The sequence below is a fragment of the Pteropus medius genome, unplaced genomic scaffold, assembly GCF_902729225.1.
Source record: "Pteropus medius unplaced genomic scaffold, Ma_sr-lr_union100, whole genome shotgun sequence".
NCBI lineage: Eukaryota > Metazoa > Chordata > Mammalia > Chiroptera > Pteropodidae > Pteropus > Pteropus medius.
In genome coordinates this window covers 6,719,557-6,739,073 of record NW_024349802.1, presented here as the reverse complement: position 1 = coordinate 6,739,073, position 19,517 = coordinate 6,719,557, and the positions used below count along the sequence as shown (strand labels likewise).

The 19,517-nt window shown below is 35.8% G+C and overlaps 2 protein-coding genes across 8 annotated transcripts in view; both read right to left on the bottom strand.

The window, feature by feature from the left end:
- Window positions 1-472: 472 nt before the first annotated feature.
- Window positions 473-9,740, bottom strand: CUNH5orf24 (chromosome unknown C5orf24 homolog). 4 transcript variants are annotated; one of them, XM_039836059.1, is made up of 3 exons: window positions 9,483-9,740; window positions 4,478-4,907; window positions 473-2,783 (listed from the first exon to the last, which is right to left on the bottom strand). In XM_039836059.1, exons 2-3 carry the CDS (start codon window positions 4,902-4,904, stop codon window positions 2,743-2,745), a joined length of 468 nt encoding a protein of 155 aa, XP_039691993.1. In that variant the 5' UTR covers window positions 4,905-4,907; window positions 9,483-9,740; the 3' UTR covers window positions 473-2,742. The 4 variants fall into 4 exon arrangements, with proteins under 4 accessions (XP_039691993.1, XP_039691990.1, XP_039691991.1 ...); XM_039836056.1 differs by lacking the exon at window positions 473-2,783 and having other exon boundaries at window positions 3,789-4,907; window positions 9,483-9,739; XM_039836057.1 differs by lacking the exons at window positions 473-2,783; window positions 9,483-9,740 and adding an exon at window positions 9,378-9,473 and having other exon boundaries at window positions 3,789-4,907.
- A 5,013-nt stretch (window positions 9,741-14,753) lies between these two features.
- DDX46 (DEAD-box helicase 46) overlaps window positions 14,754-19,517 on the bottom strand; it is a 44,118-nt gene continuing 39,354 nt past the window's right edge. For 3 of the 4 annotated variants that reach the window (XM_039836052.1, XM_039836049.1, XM_039836051.1), the window contains 2 exons: window positions 17,603-17,676; window positions 14,754-16,562 (listed from right to left, as the gene is read on the bottom strand). In XM_039836052.1, the coding sequence (XP_039691986.1) occupies window positions 16,515-16,562; window positions 17,603-17,676 (122 nt within the window). In that variant the 3' untranslated portion in view covers window positions 14,754-16,514. The remainder of the gene's footprint in view (window positions 16,563-17,602; window positions 17,677-19,517) is intronic. The other variant, XM_039836050.1, reaches the window with a different exon arrangement.

The window sequence follows — 19,517 nt, the reverse complement described above, 5'->3', positions numbered from 1 at the left end:
TACTACGGCTTCCTTGTTCAGTATGTGAGCTGCCACGCCATAAAGCAGATGCTCGATAATTACTAAGGTTTGTTGACTTTATTAAGCCTGTTGAAAGCTTGGGAAAATTACTAATTAAAATGGTTTTTTACTTAAATAATAAATTCTCTATATTCAAGAGTGGTTCCAATACCTGTTAGAATGGCTACTATTAAAAGACAAGAAATAACAGGAAAATTCAAAGAAAATAAGATCCATTTGGGGGGGCGCGGAATTCAAGAAGGGGAAAAAAAGATCCATTTATAAGTTAGGATTTAAAATTACAAATATATAAATATTACTATTTTGAGAAAAACAAAAAAAGTACAGAGGGGTAGATTCCAGAAAGCACAATCCAAGAAAAATATAAGATCCAGAGTTATAAAAAAAATTTATCATTTACCATTCCCCTACTTGGAAAATACTCTGCTAAGAAATAAAGTAGTAAACACAGTTGTTTTTTAAGTAATGACTTTATTAATAAATATACATCCATATGATAATGTAGATACAAATCATGAACACTACTCCATTCCCATACACATAATTGCACACGAGTAGCTCAAGTTCATGGACATAAAATCATACACAGTATCTATTCAGACTTTTTACAGCAGAGGACAGCGTGCTTATATCAGTTAATTGGTAATTATCTTCTCCATAATTATCTGTGGAAAAAGGAAATTGTGAAACTTAAAGAATCAAAGTGGTCTGATTACTATAAGTCACATACTTGATTTGCTATAGCATTAAATTTTCCAAAAATTAAATAGATTATATGTGAGAGTACAGAATTATCTACTTGGGAGTGGAGAGGAAAAAGCAAAGGAAAGATTTAGATACACCCTAGAGTTTAATAGGATATAGTTAAGCTATAATAAAAACAGAAACCTAATAGCATTAAAATATTTCATATCCAAGAAAAAAAAGTTTTGAACAACTGTTGAGAATTTCTATATTTCACTATAAAGGGATCATAAAGTTTTACTGCATATAGAGACAATGACTGACAGAGTAGCAGTTATCAATGGCCCCTGAATTGTTCTTTTAAAGCTTCTTAGAATATAAAAGAGGTTTTGTTGTTTTTTTTTCTTACACTGGATGGACTGGATGGATCACTTTTAACCTAATAAATGGATCCGGATAATTTTTTCCTCAATTCAAACCCTATTCTTATTTCATGAAAATATACATGTAGAGTCACACAAACATCAGTTTGGGATGAATATTACATTAACAGATGTTTATTTTAAAAAGCAAATAAAAATATAAAGAATTTTTTAGTCTAATTGAAACACTGATTTTAAAAATGTCCCCAAATATTAAAAATTAAGCAAATACTTTTCTTCCAATACAATGTACCAGAATTTTTTTTAATATCCAGTGCAAAACTCCAAAGATAGTATCAAAATCATCCCATACTAAAGATTAGTTATGCAAGATTATATGTCAAAAAATGAAAATTTCATCTGTCTTAGCTCCTTATGTTAATATAATAAATAAGACATGTTAAAATATTTTTTGAAAGAAAAAAGTAAAGCAAACTTTCTTGAACACATTATTTTCTGACCAACAGTTTTAATATAGAATAGTGAAACCTGTTTTGTGAGGAAGAAAATTACACAATATAAAATTAGCAATTTACCTTTAAAGGAATAATCATACAATGGGAGGAAAAGGCCAGTTTTCTCCAACTGATTATTAAAGTATAGGCATTTGTTTAACATGCTATTTCAGTGTTTATCATGACAAGAGACAGTGTTACAAAAGATGCACGATGTAATCTTTAGATTATAGAGAAGTAAAAATATTTTATATTTTAAAGAATTATCACTTAGATGTCTTTCTCTTCAGCATGGCACCAATAAACTGTTCACAAAGAGAAAAGGAAGTAGAATCAGATGCTCATCAGCATACAGATCTAATACTGCTCCCGTGAACAGAAAATTCAGCTTTCTAAACGATATTATCCCATCACAACTATAGCCATTTGCCTGATTTTTTTCCTGGGACATAGTTCCTGATATTAATAAACACTGTTATGAACATACTTCCTTTAGTTGATTTCACCATTTCATTAACATGTATACAAAATTCATTATACAATAATACACCTGCTTTATCTTCTGACACACAGCACAGCACCACTAAGTAGATGTGCTGGAGAATGGGGAAAGGAGGAGAATGAATGTAGGAAAGGCAAGGGAGAAAAGGAAGGTTATGTATAACAAAATCAGGAATCAAAATAAACTGAAAGGGCGATGTCAAACAGACATAGCAAAAACAACAGGCAACCAAGTCCTTGACAGCAGTTTATATTATCACAAGATAGAACATTTAATTCAACTGTTTTTAGGATCAAAAGAGGATTTCTAAGCAGCCAACTGCTGAACATCATCTTGAGAAATAGCTAAATGACAGATACGTAATAAAAGTGGGTAAACATATGAATAAAGATGTAAGCTTTTGTGTGTGTCAGAAGTTACACTGTTTTGAGTAAATTATTAAAATTTTATATTGTAAGCTTCTGAAAGAAGAAACTCTTGTAACAATTTAGCTGCCAGAATGTTACAACTGATTATGTAGTCATCCAAGATTGTTCTCTATGGTTTGTGCAAAGCTAACATTGTTGAGGTCACTGTCTTAGATGCCAGTGCACACAGTCCCCACATACAATGCAACACCTCTTACTGTAAAGAGCAGCATAAAGTCCAGCTCATTGTGTCAGGCATCACTGGAACACCTGAAGGCTTGCTGCTTTTTTCCTGATAAAAAAGGTACGAAACATGACATCCATTTGCAATCAGAGTTTGCATTAACTGAGAGCAAGCCCAAACAACACAATATGCGCCTTTTTAAACTTTTAATTATTTTAAAAGCTTCTGGGTCCTGCAAATCTACATAATAATCTCAAAGGCATTTACAATCGCAAATACATACATTGGAACTTTAAAGTTCAGTGGAATTTTCTTTCAAATCCAGAGTTTATAATAGTTTATTTAGAACAAACTCAGAATAAATAAAATGTATATTAACAAAGAATATTACTTTCGGAAATGGAGAAGAGATTTCCCTCTGTCCCTAATATACATATCTACCCAATACTTTTTTTCTTTTCTATTTATCTTGCTTCTAAAGCAAACACTTGGAAAAAATTTCCTTTTGGATGAAGTGGTCTCACTGGAGCCACAATTAGATTTTTAATTAAACTAACCAACATATTTTGTACATTTCATGCATAGATGGATTCCTGTTTATTTCTTAATGTTTGTGTTCTGACACTCAGAAAACTGCATTTTGTTTATATCAGTTTTACAGTCTACCATTCAATTCGTGTCCTTTGGTAGATATAAACCTAAAACCATAGTAAGTGCTAATACAATGGGACAATTTCTCAGGAAAAAAATAAAAAACATTCTTAATAAATGAACAACGATAATCTTTTAAGCGTAATGCTTTAAAACTATATGAAAGGCAAAATGTAGTGGATATAGCTACATGCAGACCTTAAGAATGTTTCTTTTTCTAATATATTAAATATGCTATTCTCAGAATGCATTATATTTCACCAAAAATGTAATGTGCAGTTTTTATTAAAAAGTTTAATTTTCTTGTAAATATGAATTGTTTGTAGTGTTTGGTATATAGGCAATTAAAAAATACACAACCTATCATTGGTGAAAGGCAAACACTAAAGAATTCCTGTAGGAACAATGGTTAAATCAAGTAATGTCATTTAGATCAATAAATAAGAAGCTGCTTAAACCTAGAACATTAAAAATAAGATTTTTAATATCTGAAGTCTATGTAAATGCCAAAGCATACAAATATTTATGTCCTGTCTTGTGAAAATAAATGTTACAAAAACTCACAGCCATACCTCAAAAAATCCTGAATCATTAGTTTGCTTTGTTCTTTCAGTTAAAAATACCTTAGATATTATCTTTATTATATTGTAGGCTTACTTCACAAACTAACAGGTATAAAGGTTTATTATTTAGCACATAAATCATCTATTTAGAATGGCCCAAAAGTAGTAACAAAATACAAGACACAACCATAACTCTAAAGGAAAAGCAAAAATGATTCAGTTAGGTGTTACACTTAAATCTATGTACAAATTCAATGCCACTGCTCATGCCCTGAGTGCATCTGTCAGCATATGGCAGTTTCTGAGCAAAAGCAAGGGGGGAAAAACAAATGAGAAAACAAATTTGGAAAGCCCAGGCCATAAAATCGTGTATGGCAAAATAAAACCAAGAAGCTTTGGGATTATTCACAATCTTCCTTCTAAACCGGGCCTTCCTTTCCTGCCTCATTCACTCATTGGGTGGCTTGACTTCACTGCTGGTTTCCTCTACCCCATGAACTGCTCTGCCGTGCATCATAGGGTAAGGAAAAGCAGCAGTGCCACAGCCATAACCAAGGTCAGCAAGACGGGATAGAGCTTTAATGCTACCTGGAGGTCTCCCTGGGCTGACTTTGTATCCCGCAGCTTTGGTTGTACCCAAAGGTCTGCCTGGACTTGTCTTAAATCCAGCTGCTTTGGTGGTTCCCAGGGGTCTGCCTGTGCTGGTCCGGTATCCTGCTGATTTGGTGGTTCCCGAAGGCCGGCCACGCTTACCAGATCGATTGAGATTTTTCTTTTTCTTTAGTTCATCTTTTATCTCTATGCTTCTGCCACTTGTAGTCTGCAAATGCGTTTCATTTAATGGGTCTTGCCTCTGACAAGCCATTGGTTTGTGGCTGACTGTGTGGCTGTACTTGCTTTGCTGGGAGGAATATATGTCAAACTGATCAGCAGCTCTCATGGCATCTTCACTTAGGCAGGAAGGCTTGCCAGGCCCACAGAAAGCAGGATTACTGCTGGCAACAGGATGCATCATTTTCTACCAAAAATAAAAGACAAATATGCATAAATATACATAAACAAATACATATCTGTATGACAGCAGTCAGTGGGAAAATAGTCTGTCTTCCAACAACTATGCTACCTAAAATTAAGCTAACAGGCAGGACTCCAGACCGCTTAGAAATAAACACACATCGGCAAATACAAAGATACTTATTTTTCTCAATTTAAATACAAGAAGGGACAAATGCCATACAAACTCAACTATACTACTAATTTAGTAGCCATAATGTTCTCTCCTTAGGAACTGGAAATGTGTATAGACAGAAAAATCTGTTGTATTTTATAGGCTCTTTTCTTCTAGATTACTAAACCCCAAAAGGAACGCAAAAAAGACAAAAACTCTTATTAATATGATTGTTTTATTTCGGTTTGCTGAACATCCTTAGAATGTCTCCCTTTGAGCTTTTATTACATTTCTCACATGTATACTTCTGATCTGGTCAGTTTTCGCAAGATGAACACTTCCTCGTGATTATCATAATTGATTATTTATACGGAATCCTGAGTGTATGTTACACTTTACAAAAGATGGAATATGCCAAACAAAGAACATAATCTCTTGGCCTAAGGTACTGACTTCCTTCAAACTACTCTATCCAAACAGGAGGCAGTACCAAGAGTAACCAAAGGTTAAAAATGAATGAACATTTATACAAACAATTGAGATTTACAATACAAATATATGGGTAATAACAATAATAAAATACTCTCTATTTTGAAGATATGGTTATCAAGACAAAAAGTTGAATGTACAACACTGTTTTCTCCCTTGACCATAAATATGGTGTGGAACTTTTCCCCTTACAAGAGCTCTGTGACTTATTAACAAACAATCCAAAGTCTCTGTTTTGTCTGTGAGGACATCCCTGTGATCTTTTTTTCTCTTTATAAAGGACGTATTACAAACACCGCCATAACAAGCCAGCCCTAGTCATATGGTTAAGAAACATGGTAAATGAGCGTTTACATATAATAGAGTATTATATTTAAAAAAGGTAAGGGCACCAATTCAGATTTAGAGAAAGAGTCATAAATGTATATTAAGGCCTAGCCCCAAGTTGTTAGATGTTTCCCTATATCCTTCGTACATGCAAAACTGCACCAAAATCTCATGAAAATAGTTACTGCCAGAGGCTAAAAACAGATAATTAATGTGAGACAAAACCACTGTAAATTTATTTCAGTTTATAAAGGCAAAAGGAAATGAGAATCAAGTCATATAACTGAATTCTGTTAAATTACTAAGTATTTGCTGACAATCAACAGATATAGAGCTGTTGGCCATAGCTTAAAGTCTTAATTAACTATGAAGGAAAAACACCTACAATAAGAAGCTACTTGTTTATAGCAGAAGCTTGATAAAGAACATAAATCAAGACTAAGCTAAACAAAAATATTAAAAAGAGTAATTCTTCACTAATTCTCCAAAGATATAACAAGAACTAGTTTATTATCACTAACTCGAATTCTAATTTCAGATGAGAAATCAGGAGAGATCATCAAGATGTGTTCCAAATGTAATATTAGTTGAAAGTGAACAGTTTTTGAGTACTTTCTATGTGTCAGGTAGTTGTACATTATCTGACTTAAACATCACCACAACTCTTTAAGGAACATACTATTTTTAACTCTGTTTTACAGAAACTGAGGCACAGACTTTAAGCAACTCGCCAAGGTCACACTTAGGAAACGGTAAAGCCAAATATGAATTCAGATAATCTAACTTCAGAACCAACAATATCAGAATAGTATACCAGGGTTTCTCAATAGTAGCAGTATTATTTGGGTCATAGAATTCTTGGTTGTGGAGGGTTGTCCTGTGCATTGTAAAATACTTAGCAGCATCCCTGGCCTCTACCCATAGGTGTCAGTAGCTAACCCTCCCTCAATTTGTGAGGACCAAACATTTCTCGAGATATTGCCAAATAGTCCTTAAAGGGCAAAATCCATCCCTTACAATGAGAATCACTCAGCTATGCTAAAATGAAAACATGGGACCCAATTTAAAATAGTCCCAAGTTTTTATTCACCTCTTTAGCTACTACCTCTTCACACATCCACAAAAACCTTTCTGTTGATAACATTTACAAATAGCTTTGTTTTCCAAAGTGAAGAAAAGCCCATGTTGGGATCTGTGAAGTGACCAACCACATTCCTCTCCCCTTCAAGTTATAAACTGATTGAGAAATATACACACAAATTAGATAGAAATCAAAACACTAGTTTATTTCCAAGAAAGCTGGACCAGAGACCAATTGCAAATACAAACAAAACAAAACACAGTCAGACCTTTGAACAGAAGATTATAAAAGAAAAGGTGACTCCTTTTTCAATTTTATTAGTCAGAAATCACCCTGCTGGAAAGCTCTAGTAAAAAATAGTAGAAAGGTCCAAGTTCTCTTCCGCAGGTGGCACAGCCAGTAAAGGGAGAAAATTTTCTTTCTACAATCTGTTTCACTGCTTTATAGTTCATGCCTTTTAAGTTCCTATCACTAACTTGCCAAAACCTTTCCTCTGGACCTTACTTTCTTTAACTTCATCTTCTCTTAATATATCAGAACACTAACCATCATCTATTAGCACTCAGTATATATGGAATCTGCTTATATTATGTTAGCCTTTTAGAGGCAAGATGCTGCCATATATCCTTTATTCAGATACAAACAAACTGGGGGGAAAAAAAAACCAAACACACCATTAAAAAGTAGACCTGCAATTTTTTTTAAAAAAATGCACCCATCTCCTATTCCTTTAATCTTTTCCAGGAATTTATGAATTAGGTTTGTATCATATTAATTTAATTCTGACGAAGCTCACATTTATTGAGGTCCAACTCCATGCAAAACACTATTCTAAGCACTAAAACACAAAATAGGAGTAAGGCTGTTTATTCCAATGGAAAGACAATGACACACTTAAAGAATATGTCTAAATGGCAAGTCTTCTATATGTTTTGTGATTTCCCCACTGCTGCCAAGAAATCGAACAGTATTCTGGCTTACTCGATAAATGAGTAACAACCTAGGTAAGAAATTTATTGACAATTACCCATGTCAACAGTTAACTAGAAAAGCAAACAAAGCTAAAACCAATCCTTATTTACTTTCAGATTTCAACCTGTTAAGACAGCAGTCAGCACCATTAGATCCTTGTGTGCATGAATTTATATATATTTATATGCATTATTTACATATACAAGCATTAATTCTATACTTAATGCTTCCCTACTCCCACTTCTGGGCTTGCCAACTAACTGTTCTTTCTTCAAAGACTCTTCCCATACTAGAGTTCACTGAGGGGTATGCAGGGCACATTTCTTACGAGTCAGAATGAATACTACATTTCCAGAAAGTTTGCACTAATGAAAGCCAAGAATTACAGAACAGACTGTGTAGACTACCAGAGATTAATTACCTTCTAAAATGATTCACTGGATGTAAGGGCGCCAGCTACGAGCTTCTATATATTTTAACTATGACTAAATTAGAATTTTTAAAGCATGTGCTAGAACCTGCCATCCCTAAAACTGTTTTACTGTGTGTTTAACCCCTCGAGTCTTTTGGTGAGCAGTTATTTATGAAATAAGCCCTTTCCCTTCTCTTGAATGTGGCAATCACTGCCAACATAAAGAACTATAACTATTTTTAGTAACTTCACAAAACATTCATGAAGTCTTCTAAACACGGAGAAAATTTTCATTTCAAGAATTCTAAGTCTTGCTCTCTTCCAAAGATCAAACATCACATAATTCTCAGAGATTTATTTCAGGTCATTTGGCTCTAACAATTACATAGACCCATAGACAATTTTACTATTCTAAATGAAAGTCCATTTGTGGCCCACCTCAATCACCCAGAAAGTCCATTCAGCAAAGGCTGAAACAAATGCCCGTAGCCACGCATTCTGCTCCACTATGGAAAGTTTTGATACTAGAACATAAATAACGGCCTTCTTTGTCTTCCCTCTACTCCTTAATTGTGCCCCACAGCGCAGTTTCGCTAGTGCAAGAATCCTTAGTTGACACGAGGCGTTTAGAAATGTATTTATTGCCTGTTATGCCCGAAAGAGATTATTAATGTATCGGCAATAACAACTTTGCAGATGATACACGCCCACACTAGAGAAACGGCTGTGTACCCTCCAATAATCAAGATTCCTAACCCGCTGTGGAGTTCGGCAAGCTGTAGAAGTCCACAGGCCGCTCCATCTAGACGTCCATATCGAAAACGGCAGGCTTTAATTTAAAGTGTGGAGGGAGGACTGCTGATTTTGACCTCTCTATGAAAAGAAAGGGTGACCCCCCGACACACACACACTCACTCCCTCCGCAAGAGGAATTTCCCCCCAATAATGGCACCAAGCGCAGGCTAGGTCCGGGGCCCCTCCTCTTGCTCAGGGCTAGGCCAGAGCTCCTCTCCCGGACGGGTCGGAGACCTTTTCTCACCAGCTGGCAGGCCCCCTTTCTTGACGGCTCGTTGCCTTCTCCACGAGCGCCCGCGCTGGGACTCTGCTCCCATCCAAGCTGACAACCCCCCGCACGCCCACATACCTCAGCGGCTAGTAGCCCGGCCCCTCAGCGCGCCCAGGGGCTGCCCATCGGCTGGGAACCTCACGCTGGCGCCGCTTCCTTCCCAGCCCGCCGCCTCTGCACTGCGCGAGGAAGAGCCCAAGACAGAGGCAGACAGATAGAGCGGCGGCAGCAGCGAGGTGGACGATGGCTCTCGGCTCCGGCCGCTGGCTCCCGGCTCCGGCCGCGACCACTGCTCCCGGTCCTGCCCCGGACGCAAGAGGAAGAGGCCGCCACAGCCCTGTGCTGCTAGGGGAGGGACGTGCGCGAACTCGCGAGGACTACGCATGCGCACGCACACGCACATCGCGAGATCCAATCTCCCGCCGAGGAGAAGCACGCAAGCTCGAGGAAAGTAGCCTAGAAAGCCAGGCTGCGCTTGCGCTTCGTGGGGACCGTCGTGGGGACCAATAGGAGGGGGGCTTAAACCCGAGCTTCTTGCACGGAGCTGGGCTGGAGGGACCCACCAAAAGGGAAATAACTTGCTTATGCGGGTTGATTTTCACCCCAATTCTGTGATGCTAGAACTACTACTGAGCCCATTTCTCAAGTTACAGGATTAATAAATAGTGGTTAGGATTTAAACCCAGCAGCTTTGTTGTTCCAGGAAACTATGCTTTTAATCGCTGTTGGCACAAAGATTTAGTCTTATTGTGGTTGGTGCTGCCCAAAGAATGTTAACAGGACTCAGCCTCTACCCTTTAGTTGCTTATGGACGGGTAAGGTTGGACCGACTGCAAACGAAATAGAGAGAATTCAAATAATAGGTGTTTGGACCCTCAGGCCTCGATCATGTAATGAAAAGCCTCATTTTGTGGGACATCCTGTAACTTAAAAGGTGTTTACATCCATGACTTTAGAATTGTCATATTCGTCATTCCACCATCACAGGAAGGATAGGACAAGTAGTTTGGTTACAAACTCCAACCTTTTTTTGTAGTTATCGTGAGATTTTTGGCATATCAGTCACTCCATAGAAGCCACTTAGCAGAAGACATTAGTTTCCCCAGTTCTTCCTTCCATGAAGTTGAAGATGTCAGGAGAGTTAGGAAATCTCCTGAGATGAAGACACTTGTAGGAGGTGCGAAGAGGCTAGAAATGGGTACCTGTCGTTTTTGTCCATGCAATGAAGAACGTTTGAGAAGATAATCCTTAGCACTGAGTGCTACAACTAGCACAGTTCTTGGCCAGGTACTGCTGCCAGAAGGAGAGGAGGAGCAACAGTTTTACTGGATGAACACCCAAGCCAGGAGGGAAACCAAATTCAGGGCATAAAACAGGCAAGCCCATTTATTTTCTGGCAGGCTGGGTTTCCTAACATGATTCTAAATATTCTAACCAATTACTCCTATAAAACGCTAGAAAACAATACCATACAAACAATAGTATTATCTATAAAATACCAATATATAAAACAGCTAAAAAGTGTACACATGAGAGCATATTAAGTATCCTTTAATAAAACTTTAAAATTTTTCTGTAAGTTTTTATTTTTGAAGTGGAATTTGACAATGCATTGTAGTACTTCCATATCCTGACTATTCCAGATCCGTAACTAAATTTTTACCTGAAATGGCATTTGTACATAAAACCACTTAAGAAACAAACTTTTGTACTAATGAGGTCAAATTAATTTGCAGCATGTAGTAGTCAGAGCAATAGAAGTATTCATATGTTCCTGGCTTTGAATGCCTTTTTGCATCCTATGGTACCTTGGGCATGTCACGGCTCTTTCCAAGTTTTTGTATGTGTGAAATGAAGATTGTCCTTGCAGGGCTGTGAAATGAAATGAGCTAATAGGTAGAAATATGCACTTCAATCCTAGGTTTGTGGACAAGCAACAAGTAAATTCAACAGATATTTATTGAATGGAAGGCACTGGGGATACAGGTCAGATGTGGTCCCTCATCTCGGAAGTTTACCTTTAGTGAAGTGGACAAAACTCGGGTAATCAGAACACAGCGTTAAATGCAAAGATCTGGTGTTTCCTGATAATTTCAAGTTGGTCTTAATGAGGTGCTACAGTATGCACAATACAGGTACAACTAGTGCTGAATGTAGAGGCTTTTTCAAGAGTATAACCATTTATCATCACTTGTTATAACACGAGCACACTTTTAAATGTCACACTTACATGACTTATCTCCCATTTCTTCTTCAAGGGTGTACACCCCTGTAATACAATTTGGACACAAATATTTTTCATTCCTTCTCCAACAGCTTTAGTCTGGTCCAGTGAAGGCCAAATCATTTTTGAATGATAAATGGTGATTGTATAATGTGACTGGCCATAAAAGCAATCTATCTAGAACTGGGAGCTGGCTGCCTCTAAAGACCTTTCAATTGAGACAAGAAGAGTTCTTAAATACTTTCATTTGAACTGAAAGATATACATTAAAAAAAAAGAATCTCAATTTCTAGATTTTGGTTTATCAGCCACTGGTTGTCCTTGCTAGGTATACAATTTACACCAATATTGAAAGGCAAAGCAATATGGAAAAATAGCTTAAGAAACTCATTCCCGTTCACCCATCAATGGTAACAATACCAGTATTTATTGAATGCTCACCATATGCCAGGCACTGTCTTTGTATGCTTTAAGGCTTTGTATGTATTATTTTGCCTCATCTTCACAACAACCCTGGAAGGTATTATCATATCTCCATTTTATATATGAAAAAACAGATGTTTTAAAGTAAGCAACTTGCCTAAGGTTGTCCAATATATGTGAATTTATTTTGAATTATGTATATGAAGTTGTACCTATTCTGTAATAATATATATATATACACAATATACCATGTAACACCATATTATAAATATAGCCAAAAAAATTTAAAGGATGAAAATTTAAAATAAATAAAAGCCCCAATATATCCATCCTGCTTTCCAGTGGCTTACTATACACATGCCCCACTTTGGAGACCGTTGCTTTGTATCACAGGAAGTCAAGATCCAAGAGCAAAAGAAACTGAAGATTATCAGTGGGTTTCAGACTTGGATATGTTTCACAGAATCATTACCACCCCAGACACACTTATAATAGCAACACCAGACCAATAAAAAGTTACAGAGGAACTTGTGCTCTCTTTGAAGCTCCCAGGCACTCACTCCTCTGCTCTTTCCTCCGGGCTTCTCAAATCTGAAACTTGGGCCTTAGACTGGCTTGGGGGATGGAGGACTCTTTTTCAAAAGTCCACAGTTTAGTTCTGGGAGTCTCAGCTCCCAAAGACTCTCTTTGGCAAAGGCAGAGGAAATACTGCCTTCAAGGATCCTTGTACTAGCTTGACTCAGATACCTGAAAGACTGCTAGGAACTTAGGAATAAAGGCCAAACACACCTTACCAGCCAAGGTTGCTAGAAGTGCCTGGAGTTGATAGGCTGCTAAAAATCCATCTACTATGAAGTGCCAAATTCAAATGACATGCTTTCCGTGGACAAAGAGCACATTTCTCATACTGAATCCTCATGTTTTCTTTATTCCACAATAGTCAAAACTGTAAATGAGGACTATTATTCAAAACATGGACTATCAGGTATTTCCATATATTAAAATAATTAGGATTTTTTAAATTATGAAACTAGCTTTTACAATAATGCTAATACTGTCTGAGAGTGTAACTCTGAGTTACAGTTCTCCAAAGGGGTTAAAACTTTTTCATTTTGTACTTTTCCCTCCACAACAAAATGAGGTTAATGCAAAGTTAGAATTTCTTTTTAAAGGCTTAAGCTTCAAAATCATGAACTCCTATAAGTTGATCCCATATTTGGAAGAGAACGGTGTCGAGAAAAATAATCAAAAGTAAATCCCTCACCAGTCATGTGGTTTCATAGTATGTACTTACATGTTAACACATACACCAGCTAAGCCATAAGGCACTAAAAAGGTGAGACCATTGATACTGTGGGGATTTTGCAAAGAATACATTTGTTTATACGTGTTCTTCACATTTCTCCTTGGATTCCTGCCTGAGGAAAAGCATAAGTTGATATATAACTTATAATCTCATATCAAATATCTATAATTGGTAACATATCAAAGAATCTTTACCTAGTGAGGGAAATGTAGCCACCTTCAGCTCCAGAGAGCTGGCCTAAGAGCAGAACATATGCTTCACTAAGCAGTGTGTACGAAGATGTTATACTTACTCTATGTTAAAGGCCCAACTCCAATGAGATTTTATTAAGGTTTTCTGATGGTTGTAACACCTAAACAATAAAAGTTAAGACAGCCTCTCTACCCCCATACACATATTCATCTCTACATATCTTTTTTAAACATTAACTTCAGTTTTTCATACCAGAAGCAGAAGGTATAAGAAAATGCCAGCAGATTCCAATTTTTACATAAAACTGAGTGCCAAAATGAGAACTGGTAGCTCTCGACTCAAATCTAAGAAGAGTGTTTTTATGGTCCACATGAGGCTAGCCACTCAGAATTCTTGCCTGCTCTAAGAACTTAGACTCCATTATCTACAAAGCACAAAAATGGAGCATTTTACTAAACAAAGTGTAGGTTCTTACCCTAGAGTTCATTTCAACTACCATCCCCTCCCCCTCAGCTCCTATCTTAAACAAGCACGATGTTATGTCACTAAAGGACATTAGCTGATGGTTTTATAAAGCAATGCAAAGCAGCATAGAGAAAAGAGCTCACACACAGTCAAGTTACATCTTTGGAGGCTTGGCTTTCTAGCTTGTGATTCTTAAGATGCTGATGTACTACTTAGAAGCAGGCCCCACAGCTGACTTCGTGGGCTTTTAAAATCCCAAGTACTCAAGAGCTGGTTCTGCTCAAACAAAAACCTCTTTACATATACAGAATGCCTGCCTCAAAAGAAAGCTTGCATTCAAGTGAACTGTGACTACCAGTTGAATACCATGCCTATACCAATAAGGCTGGTAAGACATGAAATATATCAAATAATAAAGTGTCTAAAAGGAGTCGGAGAGAATTTAGTCATTATTATTTAATTCTATACTTCCATTTTCATGATAAGAGTGTCACTGTAGTAAAATGCCAACCGGCACATGAACCTATTATTTTATCTATAAGCCTAATGTCTTATGCCAAATAAAACACCATAAAAGACTAAGAGGCTTCTTCAGGAAGGTATTTTTGGACAGAACTGTATATTTTGGGTAGCAAGTTGCTAGAATTTTAAAATAAAGACAGAGAATACAATACTTCGCTCACATGCCTACCAATGTAAACATTTATATAAACAGCAGAAAACATTTCAGCAAAGATAATTTTAAGAAAAAGAGACTGAATTCACTTTATTTTATAATGAGTTTAGAAAACATGAGCAAATCTTGATATTGCATTAGAAAACAAATTAGTCTGTACATCATTCAATTTTTAAAAATCAATGTGACACTAAAAAAATGTAATAACAAAAATGTTTCGTTTTAGAATGAAATACTATCACTGGTTTATTACAACTAGATATACAAACATAAAGGTAGGATTGCTAAAATGGCATAAAACTTTGAATCTCAAAGTGATCCAGCAGGCTGAAAGGAGCACCAGTTGTCACCAATGTGGGACTGCCACATATTCTATCAAAGGAACAATTAGGTAATAAAAATAAGCAAATAAATAAATTGGGAGGGAAAAGGAGCCCAAGATGTCTGGAATTTTAGAGTAAATGGTTTATTTGGTTCTGTTGTTACATGTGTTTGTTTTGTCTTTTCTTCCTCCAGGAAAGAGAGTGATGTGAGGAACCCAAGAATATTTCCCAGTTATATCTTAGTTTTTCAGTAAGGATACTTGATATTGAAGAAATGATTGATACTCCTTGTCACTTTAACCACTTAATGTGATATTAAAATAATTTGTTTTTATGGTATACTTTGATTTTTTTCCCTAAAAACTCCAAGAATATTCAAAGGAACTTCTATATCTCTTAATTTAAGAAATATATATATTACTGAAACTGAAAATTTTCTTTTTCCAAGAAGTGAGAACAAAAATATAAAGTTCTAATACCAGGACTCTTGAAAAGAATATTATATCCAATTATAACAATATAAATTAGACTATTCAGGAAATATATGAGGGCTCAAAAATATAATTTATGATTCCTTATGAACTGAATTTCACTGAGATGCTTATGTCTAAGTCTAAAAACATGGGTATCATTATGTTTGAACGTTTTTGAGAAAATTCACAATGTACTCAATAATCCTAAAGAGAAATCAGATTAAAATTGGTAGGGTATTTATATGTGCAAATGTATAAACAAACACTTTCAGGAAGAAAAAGAAACTATGTTAATATTTACAGGCTACAAATCACTTTCTTTTAAGGAAGATTAGAAAAGTTAGTAGCTAGGTGTAGAGCCAGAGGCTGTGAGGGGAACCTAAAAGTAGTAAATACTAAAACTCTTTGCAGTGTAAAGAAATGCAAAAGACTCTTATACTACAAATGTTTAATTTTATAAAACCAAAAAGCAGTCCAACTATTGCCCATTTACGATGATAAAAATTGAAACAAAAACTCTGAACCCATTTTGTAAAAATTCTATTATAACATTCCTAAATTCAGTTCACATTGTTCCACTGAGTCAAGTAAGATTTAAGCTTCGGGGAGGACATAAAATTAGACAAAGAATTTTACCTTTTCTGAAGAGATGGTCACAATTTCATTGTAAGAGGGTAAGGTGAATAGCCCCTTAGCAACTTGTATACTTTATTACTTTCAACAGAAAAGTCCAAATATTTCCACTTTTTTTAACTTCTAGAATATTATCTGGATATTTAAGATGGTGATATTTAAGCTTTACATTATAGGACATCATACTCTGAAAACAAGCCTGTTTTAAATATAGTTTGATAATTCTGAGGGTACTTACTGAAAGAAGATTTCTTTAGCAAATACTGGTTTCTTGTATTTAAAAAATCAGCAAGACAGAATTTTAAAAATCTTAATTTACAATACACCGTAAACTGTAGATGACAACTGCCACATGTATCACGACCAACACATGTAAAAAGTTTTTCCGTATGTTTTTATAAGACTTTGTATCTTCCTTTATTTGTTGGTTGATATGAATTTTGCTATAATGGAAAATAAAAGATACATGGTCAGAAAAAGCAAAACAAAAAACAAAAAAAGGAAAAGGAAGATAATTTCCTGTATAAAATATTAAGGTAATTTCCTGTACTAAATAATAAAACAATCAGACATTTAAAATAAAAAATGTTAACATTAGATGGAAGAAGAAAGAACTGTTCAATAAATAATCATTTCTCTGTTCACTGGACTACCTGACAACTATTTGAACCAACTTAATGGTGATGGCATCAAGGTTCTTTTTCTATCACTCCTTAGTGAAATAGTCTAAAGCACTTGATTTAAAGGTGGTTTTTCTTCTTCCTTCTTTTTTTGTACCTTATCTTTAAACCATTTATCTCCGCAAAAGAATGTTCTTGCAAACGGAATTTTAGAAAAGACCTTCAAAAACACATTCTTAGAGAAGGGATAGTTAATTTCCTTTCAAAGGGCACTCTTCCCCATGCACACTGTAAGAACAGTTTTCAGGCTTCAACTGATACTAAAGACACAGGGATGTGTCTGCCTCCTTTGGAAAGGTGATCTATAAAAGGAGCTTTTCCAAAATCAAATTAAGTCCTTACCTAAGTTTAAAAACACTGACAATACCTGTATTAGTAAAAATGTAGAGAAATTGGAATTTTCATACAATGCTGGGGGGAATGTAAATTGGAAAATTATTCGGTAATATCAAGTTAAAGCTAAACTACACATATCCTACAATTAGTAATTCTACTCTAAGGTATATACTCAAGAAAAAAAAATCACACTAATGTGTATCAAAGAGACATGGAAAAATGTTTACAGAAATGTTATTCAAAAAACCAAAAACTAAAATAACCCCAAAGTCCAATATATAAATTAATTGTGGTATAGTCACATAATTAAATACTACACAGCCATGAAAAAATAGTGATAACATCAGTGTGCTTCTTACTTTGTGAAAATGTGAGCTATGTTTATGATTTGTGTACTTTTCTATATTTACATTATAGCCTAATAAAACATTTACTAAAACAAATAAGTCCTTGAGGTTTTCACTCACCAGGCGGATCAGTTCTTCTTTTATGAGCCTGGTGATTTCTGCCTTTGCTTTCTGTACAGCCAATTCATTGGCACCTAGTGAGCAAGGGGAAAACATTATTCATATTACTAGAATTACACTGGATGTTTATCCATGTCAAGGAGGTCCAACAAGAATACTATAGGTGACTTTCCAGAATACTGTACTGCCTGCCAAGATAGCCTTTCAATACCTGGTGGAACATCGTCCACATTATATAATGGCTACTTATTATTCTCATTACTTTTAGAGTTTCAAATGTAGCAAGTGACGTCATATTACATGTAGTATTAATGGTTCTTTTATGTTGACTAAAAAGTATAAAGAAAAGATCAGCAATTTGTCCAAGAGAATAGGAAAAATTTCAAGGGAAATATAACTTCCTTGGTTCATTTATTTAACAAATGTTTCAGAAAGCTGTCATCTGAGCAGTCTTAAATATGAATGGAGGACTAGCCAAGCTGAAGGAGAAGAGATGACATAGAGGGTATTTTGCAAAGGGAACCACATGTACAATGGTATAGATTAAGAAAGGCATGCTTAATTACTGAAGCGTAAAAGTAATATACCATAGTTGGAAAACAGAATATGTAAGGACATAGCCAGATAGCAAAGTGGAAGAGACAGGCATTCACACAGTTACAGAAACATTCATTCATACGGTTATTAATTCAAGAAAAAGTTAAGTACACATCATGTATCGTGAGAGATTCGTTATACAAAAAACTCATTTATGCTCTTTATAACCTTGTAGACTACTAGAAAAAAGAACTTGTAAAGATATTACAACAGAATGAGTGGCGATGAAGTAGTCTACCAGAATAACTTTTAATATCACTTCTAAGAAGCTTTCCTCAGCAGTTAAGTATTTTTTCTTCATTGCTCTCACAGGACTGTGTTCACACCACCACAAAAACACATTTTTTAGGTAGAATGGACAAAATACTTTTTTCTGACTAGATATGAACAGTGAAGAAGAGGTACAAAGTAAGATGCTAAGAGCTGAGTAGCAAGTAAAGTACGATGTAATAAAGATTATGAACCCAAAAGGAAGAACAGGTGTTATCAGCAGTGATGGTGGGTGAAACTCAATTCTGAGATCACTATAATTGAGGTGCTCATGGGACATATAGTTGGAAAGGTCAATAAGGCCAATGGAAATACGAAACAAGTTCAGGAGAGACAGATTTTAGAGAGCCATCAGGGAACATGTGGAGGGATCTGAAGCCAGGGGACAATGCTAGGGAGTAGGTAAGTCTAGAGAGGTAGCATAGCGCACACTAAGAGGAAAAGAGCTAGACCAAAGAAGTGGACTAAAGATTAAGGACTGGGAGTGGAATGTCAGAGAATAAAAGGAGAACTAGGGTTGCAATGTAAAGAACTACCTTTTAATCATTCTATATAGAAAACCAAATGAGGAAAACAATGCGCAAGAAATGTGAAAAATTTCCCCCTTATTAGATGTGAATAACCTTCTTGACCCCAGAGAGAGGAAAGGAGGGGTGGAGGAGAGAATGGGGAAGGAGAGGGGAGGAAAGAAGAAGAGGAAGAGGGAGAAGAAACAGTTTAACAATAGGAAGGAAAGGGCCTTGAGTATGGTTGTGAAGTCATAGCCACCAACGAAAACGTTTTTAAATGGGGGCGCTGGAAGGGAAGAGAGGTGGATGAGAGTGAAACAAGGGTAGAATCAAGAGCCAAGCCAGAATGAAAATTACAACCAAAATGAAATTCAGGAGGAAAATATGCTACCTGGCATAAACTGAAGTTTGTTGATAATTCCGTGCTATTTTAAAAAGAAAAATGACACTCTCACCTAGATCTAAATGAAAGAGTGATTTTTCTACTTTAGTTAGACCCTGACCATTTGGACTAGTTTAAATTTCTGACTTAACACAGC

What these genes read in the sequence shown, in the direction of transcription:
- CUNH5orf24 (XM_039836056.1), bottom strand. Translation starts at nt 4,904, where the DNA reads ATGATGCATCCTGTTGCCAGCAGTAATCCTGCTTTCTGTGGGCCTGGC.